General features: G+C 51.9%; 7 protein-coding genes across 7 annotated transcripts; 1 reads left to right on the top strand and 6 right to left on the bottom strand.

Annotated features, from left to right (window-relative positions):
• Positions 1-432: 432 nt before the first annotated feature.
• QBC33DRAFT_516912 (uncharacterized protein) lies at positions 433-1,592 on the bottom strand (the record flags this gene model as incomplete). Its single annotated transcript, XM_060426165.1, has 5 exons — positions 433-686; positions 755-885; positions 946-1,242; positions 1,312-1,381; positions 1,478-1,592. 5 exons carry the CDS (start codon positions 1,590-1,592, stop codon positions 433-435), a joined length of 867 nt encoding a protein of 288 aa, XP_060281349.1.
• Positions 1,593-2,270: 678 nt separating this feature from the next.
• Positions 2,271-4,078, bottom strand: QBC33DRAFT_476127 (MFS general substrate transporter; the record flags this gene model as incomplete). The annotated part of the gene is made up of 4 exons (XM_060425251.1): positions 2,271-2,407; positions 2,464-3,172; positions 3,237-3,777; positions 3,831-4,078. Coding segments are annotated over 4 exons (1,635 nt in total), but the record flags the coding sequence as incomplete, so codon positions are not given.
• Positions 4,079-4,886: 808 nt separating this feature from the next.
• QBC33DRAFT_621367 (uncharacterized protein) lies at positions 4,887-7,224 on the bottom strand (the record flags this gene model as incomplete). Its single annotated transcript, XM_060432797.1, has 10 exons — positions 4,887-5,327; positions 5,380-5,451; positions 5,508-5,682; positions 5,745-5,953; positions 6,006-6,044; positions 6,100-6,184; positions 6,240-6,624; positions 6,685-6,840; positions 6,892-6,902; positions 6,962-7,224. 10 exons carry the CDS (start codon positions 7,222-7,224, stop codon positions 4,887-4,889), a joined length of 1,836 nt encoding a protein of 611 aa, XP_060281347.1.
• A 333-nt stretch (positions 7,225-7,557) lies between these two features.
• On the top strand, positions 7,558-9,016 carry QBC33DRAFT_571714 (3-isopropylmalate dehydrogenase; the record flags this gene model as incomplete). Its single annotated transcript, XM_060430613.1, has 5 exons — positions 7,558-7,719; positions 7,807-7,875; positions 7,928-8,023; positions 8,093-8,729; positions 8,784-9,016. The coding sequence occupies exons 1-5, from the start codon at positions 7,645-7,647 to the stop codon at positions 9,014-9,016; spliced, it is 1,110 nt and encodes a 369-aa protein (XP_060281346.1). The 5' UTR covers positions 7,558-7,644.
• A 170-nt stretch (positions 9,017-9,186) lies between these two features.
• Positions 9,187-10,383, bottom strand: QBC33DRAFT_495819 (uncharacterized protein; the record flags this gene model as incomplete). Its single annotated transcript, XM_060425553.1, has 5 exons — positions 10,182-10,383; positions 10,054-10,126; positions 9,689-9,988; positions 9,491-9,624; positions 9,187-9,431 (listed from the first exon to the last, which is right to left on the bottom strand). The coding sequence occupies exons 1-5, from the start codon at positions 10,291-10,293 to the stop codon at positions 9,187-9,189; spliced, it is 864 nt and encodes a 287-aa protein (XP_060281345.1). The 5' UTR covers positions 10,294-10,383.
• A 394-nt stretch (positions 10,384-10,777) lies between these two features.
• Positions 10,778-11,893, bottom strand: QBC33DRAFT_612525 (uncharacterized protein; the record flags this gene model as incomplete). The annotated part of the gene is made up of 1 exon (XM_060432488.1): positions 10,778-11,893. The coding sequence occupies exon 1, from the start codon at positions 11,735-11,737 to the stop codon at positions 10,778-10,780; it is 960 nt and encodes a 319-aa protein (XP_060281344.1). The 5' UTR covers positions 11,738-11,893.
• Positions 11,894-12,345: 452 nt separating this feature from the next.
• Positions 12,346-15,460, bottom strand: QBC33DRAFT_455895 (uncharacterized protein; the record flags this gene model as incomplete). Its single annotated transcript, XM_060424788.1, has 6 exons — positions 12,346-12,456; positions 12,542-12,726; positions 12,792-13,602; positions 13,785-14,626; positions 14,690-15,210; positions 15,273-15,460. 6 exons carry the CDS (start codon positions 15,458-15,460, stop codon positions 12,346-12,348), a joined length of 2,658 nt encoding a protein of 885 aa, XP_060281343.1.
• Between the last annotated feature and the right edge of the window lie 658 nt (positions 15,461-16,118).

The following is a 16,118-nucleotide window of genomic DNA, read 5'->3' as shown; positions in this document are numbered from 1 at the left end:
AGGCACGCGGTTACACCAGCCGACAATAACCGAGATGTGCGGTATGTAATACATTTGTCCACTGCTATATAATCGACTTCATCAGGTGGGAGACGGTGCCGGGAGTGGTCTGGGCACCCGAGAATTATGGGGCCGGCTGGAACTTCAGAGGCCAGGCTCGCCGCCTCAAAGAGTATCACTAATTATACCTAGGGAGCACTCATAAGATAACTGCCTAAAATTACGAAAGTTCTGGATTACAAGAGGGGTAATAGAGTGCGGTAAACCGTAGGAAGGTACCGCATCCTTTAGATGGGATCGAAGCGAGCCCAAGATCACCGCCGTCCCTAGGTAGTTTGGGTTTGCTTATGCATGAATCAGGATCATTTTTTAAATGCTTGCTTGTTTCTTGATGATTCACCTCCTAGCAGACCCCCTTTACGAGTATCCAGGTCATCCAGGGGATATGCCCATCCGCCTCTGGCCCTCATCGACGTTCGCAGATAACTGACTACCAAGCCATTGTGGCTGAGCATCATGAAGAGCATCTTCAATCTCAATAACATCATTTCCTGCTACCCAAAGTGTCTTCCCGTTCAAGTCGGGCCGAAGTGCGGGCAGCAGAAGAGCCCGCGCAACTCCGCTTGCGTCGTTGGCGGGTAAGTCACCCCATTTCTCTCGAACCCAATCCGGTAGCATAGGCGTCACTACATTTCCTTTTTTAGCATTGCACTCTTCGAGGCGTCACTGAATAAACCCGGTTCGGTTTACTTACCCGTCATCCATGGTGCGACCATATTGACCGTAATTTTGTCTGAAGGCAGTCCTTTTCTCATCCCTCTCATCAACCCCAGGACTCCGGCTTTGCCTGCGCAGTACAGGAACAGTGGCGGAGTGTCCAGAATACTGGAATACTGTTAATATCTTTCTTGCATAGTTCTTTGGTGCAATCCTGTGGAATCCTACCTTGCTGCAGATCCCGTAAATACCAACTGACAGTTCTTCTCCGGCTGCTTCTTGAAGAAGTAGATCGCAGCCTTCGCGCAGTAGACAGCGGCGTGCAGGTTTACTTCGAGGCTCTTCAAGTTGGGAGGCGCAAGCGTTCCATTTTCGGCCAATTCGTCATCCAGTATCGTTTCGAAATTATGGGTGCCAGCGTTGGAAAGCACGACGTCGATGGATCCGAAGTGGTCCCATGCCTGGGTGAAGAGATTCAGGACCTCGGACCATGAAGATACGTCAGCTTTGACGTAGAGTATTCGTCTAAAGCACAACCACCATGTCAATTAGCCAACCAAGCGATAGTGGAGGGTAGTTTTAGTGGTGGCATACTCTTTAAACTCGTTCAATGCTTCTCCGGTATCCTCACTCAAATCCGCAATTACGACATTGGCGCCGGCAGCTGTTGAACGAATCGTATTGTCAGCAATTGGTCATAGGATTGGCCAGCACCTCCCTCTTGGTCCAAATCTTCACTGAAACTGGACTGTATACGAACCATGAGCAAGCAATGCTGCAGACTTTCCAATACCACTTGCCGCCCCGGTGATTATGACCGTTTTCCCCTTCAACTTTAACAACTCTTGGTCAGTGACTCTCTCGAGAAGCGCCATGGTGGGGTTTCAAAGGGCAACGTTGTTTCCAACTTTGGAGCTCTCGTGCCGCAAGTATGACCTGGTCAGGATATATGTATGTACATCAACCAATGTGGCAGTTTTGCCGAATATAGCCAACTTAAGATGGGTAGTAACCCATTTTGGAACTTGGGGGCTTTTCCTCAACCCCAGCCCACTTTGTGGACGCGCAATGTGGGGGTAGTGAGGGGTAGTTGGGACGTAGATTGTACTATGGTAGGGAGTAAATGTGGGGTTCAGTCCTACGGTTTTTTTTTTTTTTTTTTTCCCCCTTTTTCCTTTTTCGACATGTACTGTATGGAGTAATTATTCCAGAGTGCGGCTGCCCATATGTGAAGAAAGAGGCTTCCTCATTTCCAGTTTTGTTCAAAGTGTTGAGCTGACGCTCTAGCACTACATGGCTCCATCGCAGCCTGGAGGGAGTGCAGGTTACCATGATCACAGGTTGTGACGTTTTGTTCATCATATTCTCATATTCGATCATGTTCATTGCAAATCGAAGTGTAACAAATTGGTCCATTGCTACTAGATTCGCGTAATTGACTATCATAAGATCTTTTCTTCTTCATTCAGCCAATTGGGGTCAGGGGCTGTTTGCTCATCGCTAACAATCTCTCAGTGCCAACCAACCGTGGTGAATTACAGCTGACGTGATGGTTTGTGCCACCAAGCCCGTAGCTTTTTGCCAAAGACATACAGTGGAACAGTAGTCAGGCACAACCCAATCTGGATTCCCGCGACACAGTAGAACATGCGCCGTGCTCCCCATCGTGCAATCCAATCGTTTAAGAAGTCTAGACGAACGTATTGTTAGCAAAGACTCTTCCTAGGGTGCAGGACGGAAACTCACAGGAGAATCCGTAGAATATGAAGTTCTTGATAACCATTGTAGAGATGAAAATCTCCACGCTGATGGTGCGATAAGCATCGACGCAGTAGGTGCCGACAGCCATGATCATGAACTGAAGCGCGGCTACTGTGATTCCCCACAGCGCGGCCATTGCAACGGGACTCTTTCCCGCTTGGATCAGAGCTCCAAAGAGAAAGTAGCCAATTGCCGACAGCACGAAGGCAGGGATGATGAGAACCAAGCGGTATTCCGGCTCATAAACCCCCTTGTTCCTGCGTGCCATGAATTTGATGAAGGGATCAGAGATAGCGGCCGCAGCGATTGAGCCTATGAAACCACCCACGGTCGGCCCGGCAGAAAGGTAACCCAGCTGTGCCGTGTCGAGGAGAAAGGGCGGGGCCGAAAAGATCTGTGCGGTGAGAAGGTTGATTGCCACAGCCCAGAGCGTCGGAAACGACATCAACAAGATGGCCCAGATCACGGCTGGGTTGTAAACGACAATGATGGGTTCGATGGCAAGTCTCCACAGCGGCTCATCCGAGTAAGTTGCCGAGTATGGATGCATACGAGCAATGAAGGACTTTCGAGGAACGGCAACGCTTGCGGTCGTGGTTTGTGCTGTTGAGAGTGCCGTGGCATCAGCATCACCAACTTCGCCATGATGATAAGCGGCTCCAGCAGCCCGCTTTGCGTCGAGAGAATCTAGGTTCTGCGAAGAGATGTCAGGAGACTATTACCATTACCATAGAGTTGAGGGGTACAAGATGACTTACGTCTTCGGAAGCCAAGTCGGTGTTGTAAAATGCCTGACGGTTGTACGCTGTCTCCCATCCAAAGAAAATGCATAGAACCAGGCCCACGCCAAGGAAGATGGCTAACATCCAGAAAACCCATCTCCATCCCAGGGCTGTGGCAATCTTCCCGGCGAGAAGGGGAGGTAGGTTTGATATCCCGGCAATGCATGTCGTCACTATAGCGACGCGAACCCCTCGCTCATGGACGAAATAGAGATCTCCCACAATGGCGAAAAAGACGGACTCAAACCAGGAGACGGAGAGGCCTTGGATAATGCGGGCACCCAGCAAAGAGCCGTAAGATTGAGAAAAGCCTCCCCATGTGGTGCCAACAAAGGCGAAAACCATGGAGAAAAGAAGAGTCATCCGCTTGCCATACTTGTGAGTCGCTGCCGAAATGAACAGTCCCGAGGCCGCAGTCGCGCAGAGGCTGTAGCCGGTGAGGAGCGAGACGTCCGTAAATGAAACATTGAACAAGATGGTCAGATCCAGCGCCAAGGACGACAAGATGGGCCCGATCCTAACAATATTAATCATCGCATCCCACTGAACAACCAACTAGGAGTAACTTACCCGCCAATACAGAGAATACAGCAGTAAGAAAAGAGCAAAAGGAGCATGTCTCTTGCCCACAAGGGCCAGTTCAACGGGTCGTTTGGATCATCCGAGGGTTGAGGAACCAAAATGATGGTCTCGCCTCCACGGACTGTCTTCTTGAGATGCTCAAGGTGAACGGCTTCGTCGCCGGATTCCTGCTCCAGTAGGGCAGTCCCAGGGACATTGGCTAAGCCCGATTTATGCTCGAGAATGCCCCAAGCCATGTTGTCGATAGGGGGATGTTTATGGGGGTTTCTGAACAGTGTCGGGTCTACTCAGTAAGACCATGAGCGATGAATGCGTGTAATTGTAACTGCTCGTCGGGCTGGAGGAGACTGCGGTGGTTTATAATTAACTGTCAACGCATCGCCATATGGGAATGTTGTGCCAGCCAAGATTGATTTTCGCCCTTGTGAGGCATGTCGTCGCTCGCAATGTCACCCAAACGGACTAGTATGTGGGGTAACTTTTATCTGGGGTCAGATTAGTGTGGGGAAATGGGCGGGTTCAGAGGCGCACCAAAGAGGTTTAGTGATCTGGTGCTAAAATGCCCAGCTCCGCAGCTCGTCTAATTACCCCGCATTCACGGACATCACAGGAGGCTGACACAGACATCAGTACCCGTAGCCCCACACTTGGCAGCAGCCCAGATGAGAATCCGGGGAAGAGCAGGTTGGAGTGCATTCGGCGGACAGCCTTCTCGGGTACGTACCGTAGTTTAGCCAAAAGGTGACACAGGAGGTCCCGCAATGCTTAATTAGGTAAGCATGTACCTACCCGGCCAAGTTTGGTGGGGAATCAATGTGCTCCGTGCAATCACATTCCATACGGGTCTCGACTAAATCGTCTCTCCGGCCCAAGCAGTGTGGGGGAGGTACACACAGATTTTCCATGCATAATGGTGTTGAAGTGTACAGTGTCACAGGCCCAGGAAGAAGGTACTGGTACGGTAACGGTTGGACTGGAACATGGAAGAATACGGGATCATTGCGATGACAATCATGTATGTAGCTGAACCTGAAGCATCCAAGCTTATTGCCTATCCCCCTCTTTCATCTCTCTGGTCCGGTGCGAAACTTCCAACCCCTGCGTGCGAGGCCCAAGATCATTCTCGCCGAGCTCCCAGGACTTGTTTCTGTACTTTTTCGGCCAGATGCCATTCCTGCCTGGTGCGAGGATCCCATTGGGGTCCAACGAGTCCTTGATTGTATTGTGGAACTGCATCAACGCATTGTTGTTCCAGCTGTAGGTCCCAGCAACTTGATCTGCGAGGAGCAGATGTGTTCGATATTCTCCAAAGCCCTCTGCAGCAGCATCTGCGATCATTCCCCGCATGCACCGGTATGCGTTTGCTTTGGACACGGGATCACCCCGGTCGTAGACCATGTTGACAATGAAGTACATCTCGCGCAGGCCAACGCAGCAAGCCGGAAAAGAGTCGAGTTCGCATTCTTGGTGCCATTTCTTGGCAATCTTATCGCCACATCAGTCCCGGGTCTACTGGAGCGGCAGGGTTACTACTTACGTTGAACAACTTCAATGCATCTTCACCTCGTGGAGCTGAGACTGGACTGAAGAAGACGTGAGATCCGTTTTCCTAGAGAGAATCAGTGTTTGGCTTTCGCAACGACCAGGCTATTTTTCTCGACTCACATGCCAGTTGAGCCACCTGAGCTCCTCAAACTCGGGAACGCCGCTCGCAATGTTTTCTCGGCTGAAGAAATAATGGTCTCTCGGCAGGGATTCACGTGGTATCCACCTTGCACCAGGGACCGTCTCGAAAGCCTCTCTGGTGATCTTCAACTTCTCGTCTCTGTGCTCCTTTGGCCTGTGTATCATTAGGGTTGGCGAAATCTCTAGATATGATCCATGATTATGTGTTTTGCTTACCCATAGACGTTCCCATAGTATACCCAAGAGCAATCACCACAAGGTAGAGTCGAAGCGATCTCTCGTAGTCTCTCCAGCGGGACCGCTCCCTTGCCCTTGTACCAGTGCGATCGTGGCTTTCCTAGAAGGGCAACCTCTTGGACGACATGCTTGAGCTGAGCAACATTCTCGAGAATGTTTCGGATCCGTAAGGGGCGGATGACTTCAACCTAACGGGGGGGTCAGCGGATGGTCTGCTGTCCACGGTTTCGTGTGACTTACAATCTTGGCAAGATCCTCTTCTTCCTTGAAAGTACACATCTAAGATCAGGATGTTAGTTAGATTCTGAATGTCTGGCAGCCTCTCAACACTCACGAATCCTTCAGAGCCACCGGGGTTTGGCATCAGTGTCATGCCGATCTTTGTGACGATGCCAAAGTTGGACTGAGTGAAGATCCCGCTGCAGTTGATTAGTTATCTGTATCATTGAGGTGCCACAACACGCATCTACGTACTCAGCATACGGTCCGAAGCCGTACGGGAAGATTTGCCAGGTATTGTTTCCCGGTAGCGCTCCCATTCCCGTGCGGATGACCTCACCAGTCGGCAGGACAACTTCCATTCCGGAATGGGCCTCATAGTGGTTTCCGTAAGGCGTGTACCCAACGCCTCGATCAACCGTGTTACCGAGGACTGAGCCACCGCCGAGATCAGGAACGTCAATCCAAAGATGCTTGTGCCCTCGGCTCTGGATCTCTTCGTAAAGAGCATAGAAGGAGACCCCGGGCTCGAGGAGGCATGTGCATGTATCGGGGTCGATGTCGAGGATTTTGGTCATTCGCTTGCCAAGGTCCACGATCACAGAGCCCCGGACTCTGGGGGCAGCACCACCATAGCCCACTAAGCCAACGGTCAGCATGCCGACAATTAGATAATGATAGTGCGGTGGGTCTGGCTTACAGTTCCGGCCCATCGAGATCGGGTAGATAGGTATTTCATATTGGTTGGCCCACTTGACAATGTGTACTACCTCCTCGGTCGATGCTGGGTACACGGTAGCGGACGAGACAAGCTCTTCTTGTTCAACAAGGTGGAAGGCATCGTGAGTATTTGGATCTACGAGTGGTTTTAGTCAACTTCCAAATGATTCGCAATTAGACAACGCACGTTCTAGATACCTACGAGTCGTCAGTTTATTGTTTTAATGCCGAGAATGCTCTCATAGGGTTCTTCTTACCAGCCGTCAACCAGTGGTTTTACATTCAGCTCAACATTTTGGCGTCCGATTAGCAGCTCGATGGCCTCAATCGCCGAGTTGAAGCGAGATCGTGAATACCCAGTGGGGATAATCGGCAGTTCGACGTTCTCTGTGCGCGGAACCACGTTGTCTGTTGTCAACGCAACGACTTCGCGCTTCAGGCTTGTGGCCTTATCAAGGAGGCGCTCCGGGATGCCGGAGTATGTTTTCGTCAATGTCGGCGGCGGTTCGATAGACGACATTATCACGGTCGCGAATATTAACTTCGCATGCGGAAGCAAACCGAGAGAAGTTGAGGTGGAAAAGGAACAGCGAGAAAGCCAGCTACTTGCTGATATATCGGTGATCCTTGTCATGGCGATAACCAATGGGGGTCCTCAGCAGCTGCCTAACCTGATTGGCTGAGCGAACTCGAATCAGTTCATGAGTTGTGTGGGGAAGATTAGGGGTAAATTTACCCCCACTAGTGCCCCTGCCAAATTCGGAAATACCTACCACCCCGCCTCGAAACTGCCTTGGCGCGAAAGAGGACGGCCGATATCGCTTGACGGCTAGCGATGCAACACACCCCCATATATAGAGTGTGTATTTGACAGTAACCAGCATCAACAAGGGAATTGCCAGCTGAACGACTTTGTTGTAACTTCGCCGAAACTTCCAAGATGATGAGCACATTTAAGATTGTCGTTTTCCCCGGCGACAATTGTGGTCCAGAGGTGATGGACGAGGCAATCAAGGTTTGTATTGCATCCTCTGGGTTAAAAGCTGGCTTGGGGAGGCCTCAGTTTTATGTTCTGTTCTCAACATACTAATATTCAGCGCAGGTACTTAAGGTGTTCGAGAGTCAGAGAGACCCAATCAAGTTCGAATTTGACACGCAGCTACTGGGAGGCGTAAGTGCTCGTGCGTACGTTGATGATGCATCTTCTGATCTGATTTCTCCAGGCCTCCATTGACACGACCGGAGTCCCTCTGACCGATTCAGCCCTCGAGGCTGCTAAGAGTGCCGATGCTGTTTTGCTGGGTGCAATAGGTGGCCCTGTCAGTTGGCAGATCCTTTCCAATCCCCACGTATTCCTGCACCAGTGCTGATAATTAGATTCTGTACAGAAATGGGGCACGGGACTAGTTCGACCGGAACAAGGCTTGCTCGGTCTCCGGAAGGGCATGAATGCGTTCGGGAATCTTCGACCGTGCAATTTTGCGGCGGAGTCGCTGCTCAACCTATCGCCGTTGAAGCCAGAAATTGCCCGTGGAACCGACTTCACCATCCTTAGGGAACTCGTCGGGGGGATGTACTTCGGCCCTGACCGCAAGGACCCGGACGAGGCCTTGAGCTCGGCTCAAGACGTCGATTTCTATTTGAGAGAGGAAATCGAACGAGTGGCAAGGCTTGCTGGCTATTTGTCCAAGCAGCATCATCCTCCACTCCCAGTGTGGAGTCTGGATAAAGCAAACGTGCTTGCCGCTTGTGGGAGACTGTGGAGAATGGTGGTCTCGGAGGTTTTCGAGAAAGAATTCCCAGATGTGCCTCTTGGCCATCATCTGATTGATTCTGCGGCAATGCTCATGATTAAAAACCCAACTGCGTTGAATGGCATAGTTCTGACGAGCAACCTCTTCGGAGACATCATTTCAGACGAAGCGAGTGTCATTCCGGGCAGCTTGGGGTTGCTGCCAAGTGCAAGCTTGTGCGACATTCCCGGACCAGGCAAGACAGTCAGAGGAATCTATGAACCAATTCATGGTAAGCAGCAGCCTCCGTTTGCGCGGGGGCTTTTCGTTTCTAACAGTTGAAAAGGCTCGGCCCCCGACATTGCAGGAAAAGGCGTAGTCAACCCTGTTGGGACGATACTTTCTGCGGCACTGATGCTCCGGTACTCACTCGGCAGGGAAAAGGAAGCAGCGGCGATAGAGAAAGCCGTTGAAGAAACCATCAACTCAGGAGTACGCACTCGTGACATAGGGGGTCGGGCGGGCACTGTGGAATTCGGTGATGCAGTGGTGCAAAACTTGAAAACTAGATTGTCATAGAACGTTGGAAGTCTAAAAAGAGACTACTACTTGGCTTTGAAGGTTTCCCCTGCGATGATGGAAGACCGATTTCTTTTCAGGGATACAGCGAGCTTCCAATATTCCGATAACTGTGGGCCTGTGCTATTGGGTTGGTTTTTCTTGTACCCCAAGCGATCGACAGTTTGCTTTCATGGCACAATCCGCCTCTGACCCTCGTCCACATCCCTGCTTAACTGCTCCCCCATCCACTGCGGCTTCGTCCTTTCTAAGCCCTCTTCAAAATCAACAATCTCATGTCCTGCTATGAAAAGCGACTTCCCATTCATATCCGGTCGAACTGCGGGCAGAAGAAGCGCCCTTGCGACACCAATGGGCTCATTGGCTGGGAGGTCCCCCCATACGCTCAAAAACTCATCCTTCAGCATGGGGGTTTCTAATGTAAGGGTCAACACATTGTACTTCGAGGGGCGTTTAAGGGTGTGTGTTCCTCACTTGTCAACCACGGAGCCACCATGTTGATGGTTACGTTGTTGTTTTTAGGCAATTGCGATCGCAATGATCTCATCAAACCCATTACGCCAGCCTTTGCTGCTTCGTACGTCCATAGAGGAGGCGTATCAAGAAAACTGTGGAAAGGAGTGTGACATTAGCGGCTGACTATCGCAAAACTCAGGTGACTGTATGACTGACCACGCCGCAGACCCTGTCAAGACGAGCTGGAACCTCTTGTTTGGCTGTTTGGCAAAATAATGGATGGCCAACTTCGTCGTGTAGATAACGCCCAAGAGGTTGACATCCAATGTTTGCAGGACAGGCGGCTTCAACTGGCCAGTTTCCGAGTCGTACCTGTCCTCCAAGATGTTGCCAACTTCGTTGATACCAGCATTCGCTAGCACAATGTCCAACGATCCGAACCTTTTCCAGCCGGCGTCAAACAGAGCCAGAAGATCAGGCCAAGATGACACATCGGTTTTCCGAAACAGAACGCGGCTTTGGTTAAAGTGTTAGCAACGCAACTTCTCTCCTGTATCAATGGTATTGAAGGATACACTCACTCTTTGAGTTCTGATTCAAGAGATTGGCCCTCCTTCTCAGCCCAATCTCCAAGGATGAGGTTGGCTCCGTGTTCTCACATTGATTTAGTACCTTGTGTTTGTGACAACACGATAGTCGCGCGACTCACTGTGTGCGAGGTGCGCCGCTTCCCTTCCAATCCCCGTTGCGCACCCAGTCAGCAAAACGGTCCTGCCCCGTAGGCCAGAAAATTCAGCATCGTCAACGTGGTAAGTCGTCATCGTGCTAGAAGGTCGGGTATCGATATCAGTTATCCCGGCGGCCCTTTGGAGCCCTTGAAGAGTGACTGGGATGTATTGAGATGGTATGACTATCTTTCGTTAATATGATACAGGAACAACGCAAAGCGGAAACCCATATATGTACCCCCACATCCCCACACCCCACATCCCAAGCCCAATTCCCTGATTTATATGTACCTATATATGTGGTGCTGAATGGGGAGTGGGGATGGTGGGGTATAATAGCAGCATGACTGAAATGATGCTTGGCAAGCTTCTCCGTGGCAGGCTGACCGATAACAGAAGATGACCAACTGTATTTCAGGCTTCTGGCAGACAATTCAGATAAGTCAATAATGTCAACGGGGGTTGCTGCACAGGGGTTGAGGCACAAAAATGTAGACTAGTTTACTCCACGTCTATTCAAGCCAAAAGGAGACAAAGAAGACTAAAAGTTCCATGCGGCACCATAATGACTGGCCTCTCAGATGCTCTTCTCAAATTTGAGCACCTCCCGCATGGCGTTGGCCACTGAATCCGCTGCCTGGGTGGACAGCTGTCGCAGTGGCGATCTTGGCGGGCCTCCGTAGCCAAAAGCCTGTTGCAAGACTGCCTTGGTGCCCGCAATTCCCGCCGCCGTGTGTGGCCAGTCGCCTTCAGACAGCAGGGACTGTACTTTGATAGCCTCTTCAATTCTGCCTTGTCGATACAGTTCGTACACCCTCGCGCTGGTTTTGGGAAGTACATTCGCTCCTCCAGCCACGACCCCAGATGCTCCCCCTACCAGTGCTTGGAGTGAAAAGTCGGCGAGCCCAGCGACAGCCCAATAGGGCTTGTGTGGCTGGGAGGGCGTCTTTGCATCCATAGCACGAGCAACTCGGGCAAGCTTTCCGGTGTCGCCGCAAGTGAACTTGGTTCCGACAATGTTCTGATGGCCCTTCGAGATGCGGATCAGGAGGTCAGAGCTCATCTCGATCCCAGCAGTAACGGCGGGAAAGCTGTAGAGAATAACCGGAAGCGGAGATCCAGCAGCAACCTCCATGTAGAATTCGAATATCGTATCCGGTGTCATCGCTGCCGTGAAGTACGAGGGAGGTAGTATGAGCACGTGTGAGCCGCCTGCTTCCTTCGCCTCGCGACACAAAGCAACCGTCTCTCGCACCGACGGTGCAGAAGCACCAACAACGACGGGCAAATCGGAGTGCCCTGAATTGTTCAAGGCGTCGACGACGCTCTTCACGACTTCTACTCTCTCCTTGCGGTCAAGGTGTGGGGCTTCGCCGTTGGAGCCCATGACGATGATTCCAGATAAACCAGCATCTGCCAAACGGACAATGTGTTTCTTTTGCGTCTCGAGGTCAAGGTCGTGCGTCTCCGGCTGGAAAAATGTCATTGTCGCGGCATACACGCCCGGCCGTAAGCCTCGCTCGTTGCTTGTCGCCATTCTGGTGTTGTGTGGGCTCTCTTGTGAAAAAATGAGTGGTAAGTAGGGGGTAGGCTTGCTGCTGTATTGCTGCAGGATTGAAATCTCAGGATGTTCGACATTCAATACTTGTAATCAAAAGGAAGACTTCGGTGGTTCATCTACCCGATGCTGATATCTAGACTGAAGCCGGCTTCATTGTTGGGTGGGGGGACCCCCACATTTTCCAGAGGCCCAACACGTTGGCGGTCGATTCTCATGCAGTCAAAAAGCGGCGATATCGGATATGAGCAGCAGCAGCTGGGCAGTGATTCTTGATTGAGCAACTCATAGTTTCTTGCAGTCAAGGTTAGCTAAGCCCAGCAAAGTGCCAGATGGTTACATCTCCACCTCAACGGGAACATCTCCTAATACCCCAGTAGGCCGTCGACCTAGTTACCATACCTTACGGCAGATGGTAATCACCCTTTGTGCGGCATCGCATGTGGGGTAAACTGCTTTATCAAGCAGGAAAAAAAAAAAAGACAAAGTTGGCCAACTTTAAAGATAGATGCTCGACCCTGCTCCCACAAACGCCGCCGTAGAGGCTGTATTACGATCCGTAGATGCTGTGATTCATTATCCACCTTTCAATCCTCCACCATTCGCCTTTCCCGGTGTTCCCTGTAATTGGACTCATACGCCTGCGAGAGCTCAGCCAGGATCTGACCCAGTCTTGCCGTTATCCCCCAAACCCAGACCTAATTAATTGGGACAGTCAGTTTCACTCTTTCTTAAAACAGCGCGGCAAAGAAGCCTTTCGAAGAAGCAGGGGTCCGCTCTCACATCATTGTTCAGTGAAGCCCATGCCGTTGCGACAGCTGCTGCCAAAGACCGACCTTCCTCGTAATCGCAATCCGTATCCTTCAACACTGCCTTTACCTGGTCGATGAGTTGAGCCTCTGCTTCTGTCGGAGCATCCCGCGATCCGTGGGTTTCAATGCAGTGAATCCACCGGCATAGGAGGATGGCTGTTGCAGAATCTTTAGTGAGTCTCCCTGTGATTCCTCAACACTCATCGGCCTCTTTGACTTACCACAACCCCAAACAGCAATCGCATGCTCGACACTCCACGTAAAAGCAGCAGTTTTCTTCACTAGCAGGTATCCTATCTTCATCGGGACGAAGAAGGAGTCAAGGGCGTAAGCAACCGCCTTGGTCATCAACGGACTTCGTTCCTGCTTAGCCGTCACCAAGGCTCTCAGCGCCGCAGGCCTGTCCTCGCCGGAGTTGCAAAGCAGCGTGAATCTCTGCGGCATGCTCACATCGGTGAACAAGCGGGTGTAGGCCACGCGGAGCATGGCCTCGCAATTGAACAACAAGGGACCTTCTGTGTCGTCCCACAGAGGCTCAGCAGTCTCGGTCCGAGATTGGCGTAGCACGTCACGACATCTTGCCAGCGACGCGAGGGTGTGTGATAACAGGACGTTGGAAGCGTAACCTCCCGTCTTGAGACCTTTGCTGAGGGTCTGGGAGACCTGGCTGATATGCCAAACATGGACGTTGACTGCGTGTATCACAATGAGCGCCGTGAATCCCGAGATATAGTAAGGCTCGGGGGCTGGATCATCGTCCGTCACGCCCGAGAGCGTGTCAACCAGCACGGTTTGGATGGTCTTGGTGGGCGCGGCTGTTGTCTGCCGTAGAGTTTGCCACTCCTCGGCGCTCGACACATTCCACAGGCCTTCTTCTTCAAGGACCTCAATATCAAGGTCTTGAGTGGTATCAAATCCGGGTAAAATATCGTAGAGGGTGACGAGCAGATTACTGTGGATGAATATGCCGCATAGAAGCCGCTTATTGGACTCTCTTTCGATCCAATCCCTCCAGGATAACCCCGACGACGGCTCCTGTCGTCGGAGGTAGTCTCGCCGTAATCGGTACTCCTGCAATGTGGTATGAGCGTCGATGAAACAGCATGGTTCGGTTGTAAGGGTGTGCTTGCCTTGGTGAACATTCCCAGCCGTTCAAACTCGGCAACAGCTACAGTGCTATCCTCGCCGAGTGATGCATAAAGTGAAAGTAACACCCGCGTCTGCATCAGCCATAGAGGCCGCATTTGGGAGGCTTGCTTCGTGTGGGTATCATCCCAGGGCCATTCGTTCGCACTCTTCGGGGAGTTCAACGGTATCGGTATGCCGTCCTGGTCGAACTGCGCGTTGAGCATCTGGACTGTGATCCGGTATATGCGACGTGCTTTCTGACGGTCCAGCCGATACAGCGCGCCGATGCAGCACATGGCCCATATAAGGGGACTCGGTGTCTCCCAAGGCACTAACGATGCGAGGTGGAGGATGGGAAAATGTCGATGAAAATAGTCGACATATCCATTGATCAGGTGTTGAACTTCGCGGCAGTTCTTGACGGGAAGTGCATCCTCGTCGCGTTGTCCCAGCCGCTCGAAGGTGTCGAGAAGTAGCCTCCCGTAAGTGTTCTCGCCTATGGCTAGCCGAGGGGGATTTACAGATTGCTCCTTCAGTACTTTGGGTAGCCGCGTTGATCCTTCCTTCGACTGCCTGTCAAGCCCGTTATGCTCAGCTGCTCCAACACTTTCCGGAGTGGGGAAAGATTCGTCGGGAGATCTTGGTTGCGGGTGCGCGGCCTGGGTCGGAAATTCCAAGAGACCGGCCATGCCTCCTTGCCAATTGAAGAAACCACCAGGTTCTGGCATTTCCAAGACTTGGCTGTAAAGAAAGTCACCCCCCATCATGCCGAGATCATGGTTGAGAAAATCCAAGGATTGTACGAAGCTGAGGGGATCCGCAGACGATGCAATTCGAGAATGAAGGGGCTGCCTAGCATCGTATGCATCTGATGTTGGTATCGAGTCGGAATTCTCTGTAGCAGCGAGGGGCCTCTGTGCACCATCGCCTGTCCTCGGCCGTCGCGACCGATCGCCCCCTTGGGCCAGCGCTCCAGGCTCCCCCGATTGACGCCGAACATCATTCTCACAGAGTATCTCGCCCATTGCAAAGTCCAGGAGGCCTATCGGAGCGATGGACATAGGATCTGGCATCTGCGGTATCGGGTAGCTGGTGCTCGTTCCGTCACCGTGCGAGGTTGCTTCGTAGGGTCTCCGTAGACCCGTCGAAGTTGCATGGGGTTGAGTCGCGTTACCATGTCCGGAATGAATCGGGTGTCGCGAGGTGGCACTGGAAACTGACAGCGCCCCAACCCCTTCAGGGAGCATGGCTTGCGTGTCCTGGCTCCCATTTGAAGGCGCAGTGGTTGAGCCCGGTGTTGCTGGGCCGTCAATCGGCCCAAACTCCTCGACGCTTGTTTGCGGGTGTGCTGGATCTGGAGAGGACGGAGATTGGGCAGTCTCGGATGGAGGAGCGATTTGACTCGGATGGCGACTGGCATCATCATTTGTACCAGCTTCACCACCGCTGGTGGGAACGAGCTTCGAATACGCCTCGGCATGGATAGTCCGTTCGTGTCGCTTGACGAGGTCCCTTGATGGTCTAGGCATTAGTATCTATCCCGTCCCAAAGGTCCTGGATCAGTTCGAGCTCACTTTCGGGCATAAGTTTTGCCACAAAATTGGCAGGGATACGGTCGCTGCCTGTTGTGGGAGAACTGGTGGCGAGCGCAGTGCTCGCTTCTTTTGAAGATTTTGGGGCAGTGTGGGCATCTGTGCACGGCTCGGATCACCTTGTCTGGCGGCTTTTGCGCGGGAAAGGTGTGAAATGAAGAGTCTTGCATGTCCGTGTGCATGTCCATGGCTGTGGTGCTATGACGTAGTAAAAACAATACCTAGCATAGCGTAACAATAGGCCACATTGCAAAGGCTTGTGATTGCGACGATGATGAAAACAGGGGATGAAAATGGGGATGAAAATGAGAGATGCCTGCGAGACGCGGGAAAAGAATTAGTTACGAGGGTGGTGGTGTGCGCACCGCGTCCTTACCCCGCAGTTTGCCCCAACAATCTGGAATGTCCGGGGAATGCCGGTCATCTCGGCCAGTCTTTTCTTCTCACTTCTCGGCGCTCTACCAGTGACGTAGGGAGACCCCGTTTCTCGGCTATGTGATGTGCCAATATGCCCGTCTTCTACAAGGCATGATAAGTCTAGCCGTAGTTGGGCTAGGGTACGGCTTACAAAATTTGACAAAGGCAGATGAACGTCGAAAATGCAGGGGGGGGTTTCCACAGGCAGGCAGGGGCGCACTGGCCGAAAGCGCCAAGACCTTCTCCGCTTTTCTTCGATTTTTCAAGGGGCGCCGGACAGGCCGGGAGGGGGGAGGGGGGTAGCGAAGAATTTGCCTGTGTTTCTACATCTGCAGTTGATTCCTGCCAGGTGCCAAACAACAGCAACAGCAACTTCGATTTAACAGCGACACAAAAACAGCAAGCTTATCG

Source organism: Phialemonium atrogriseum (assembly GCF_030411735.1).
Source record: "Phialemonium atrogriseum strain 8032-3 unplaced genomic scaffold QBC33scaffold_20, whole genome shotgun sequence".
Taxonomy (NCBI): Eukaryota; Fungi; Ascomycota; class Sordariomycetes; order Cephalothecales; family Cephalothecaceae; genus Phialemonium; species Phialemonium atrogriseum.
Note: the sequence above shows the minus strand (reverse complement) of the source record. Positions and strands in the feature narration are given on the sequence as shown.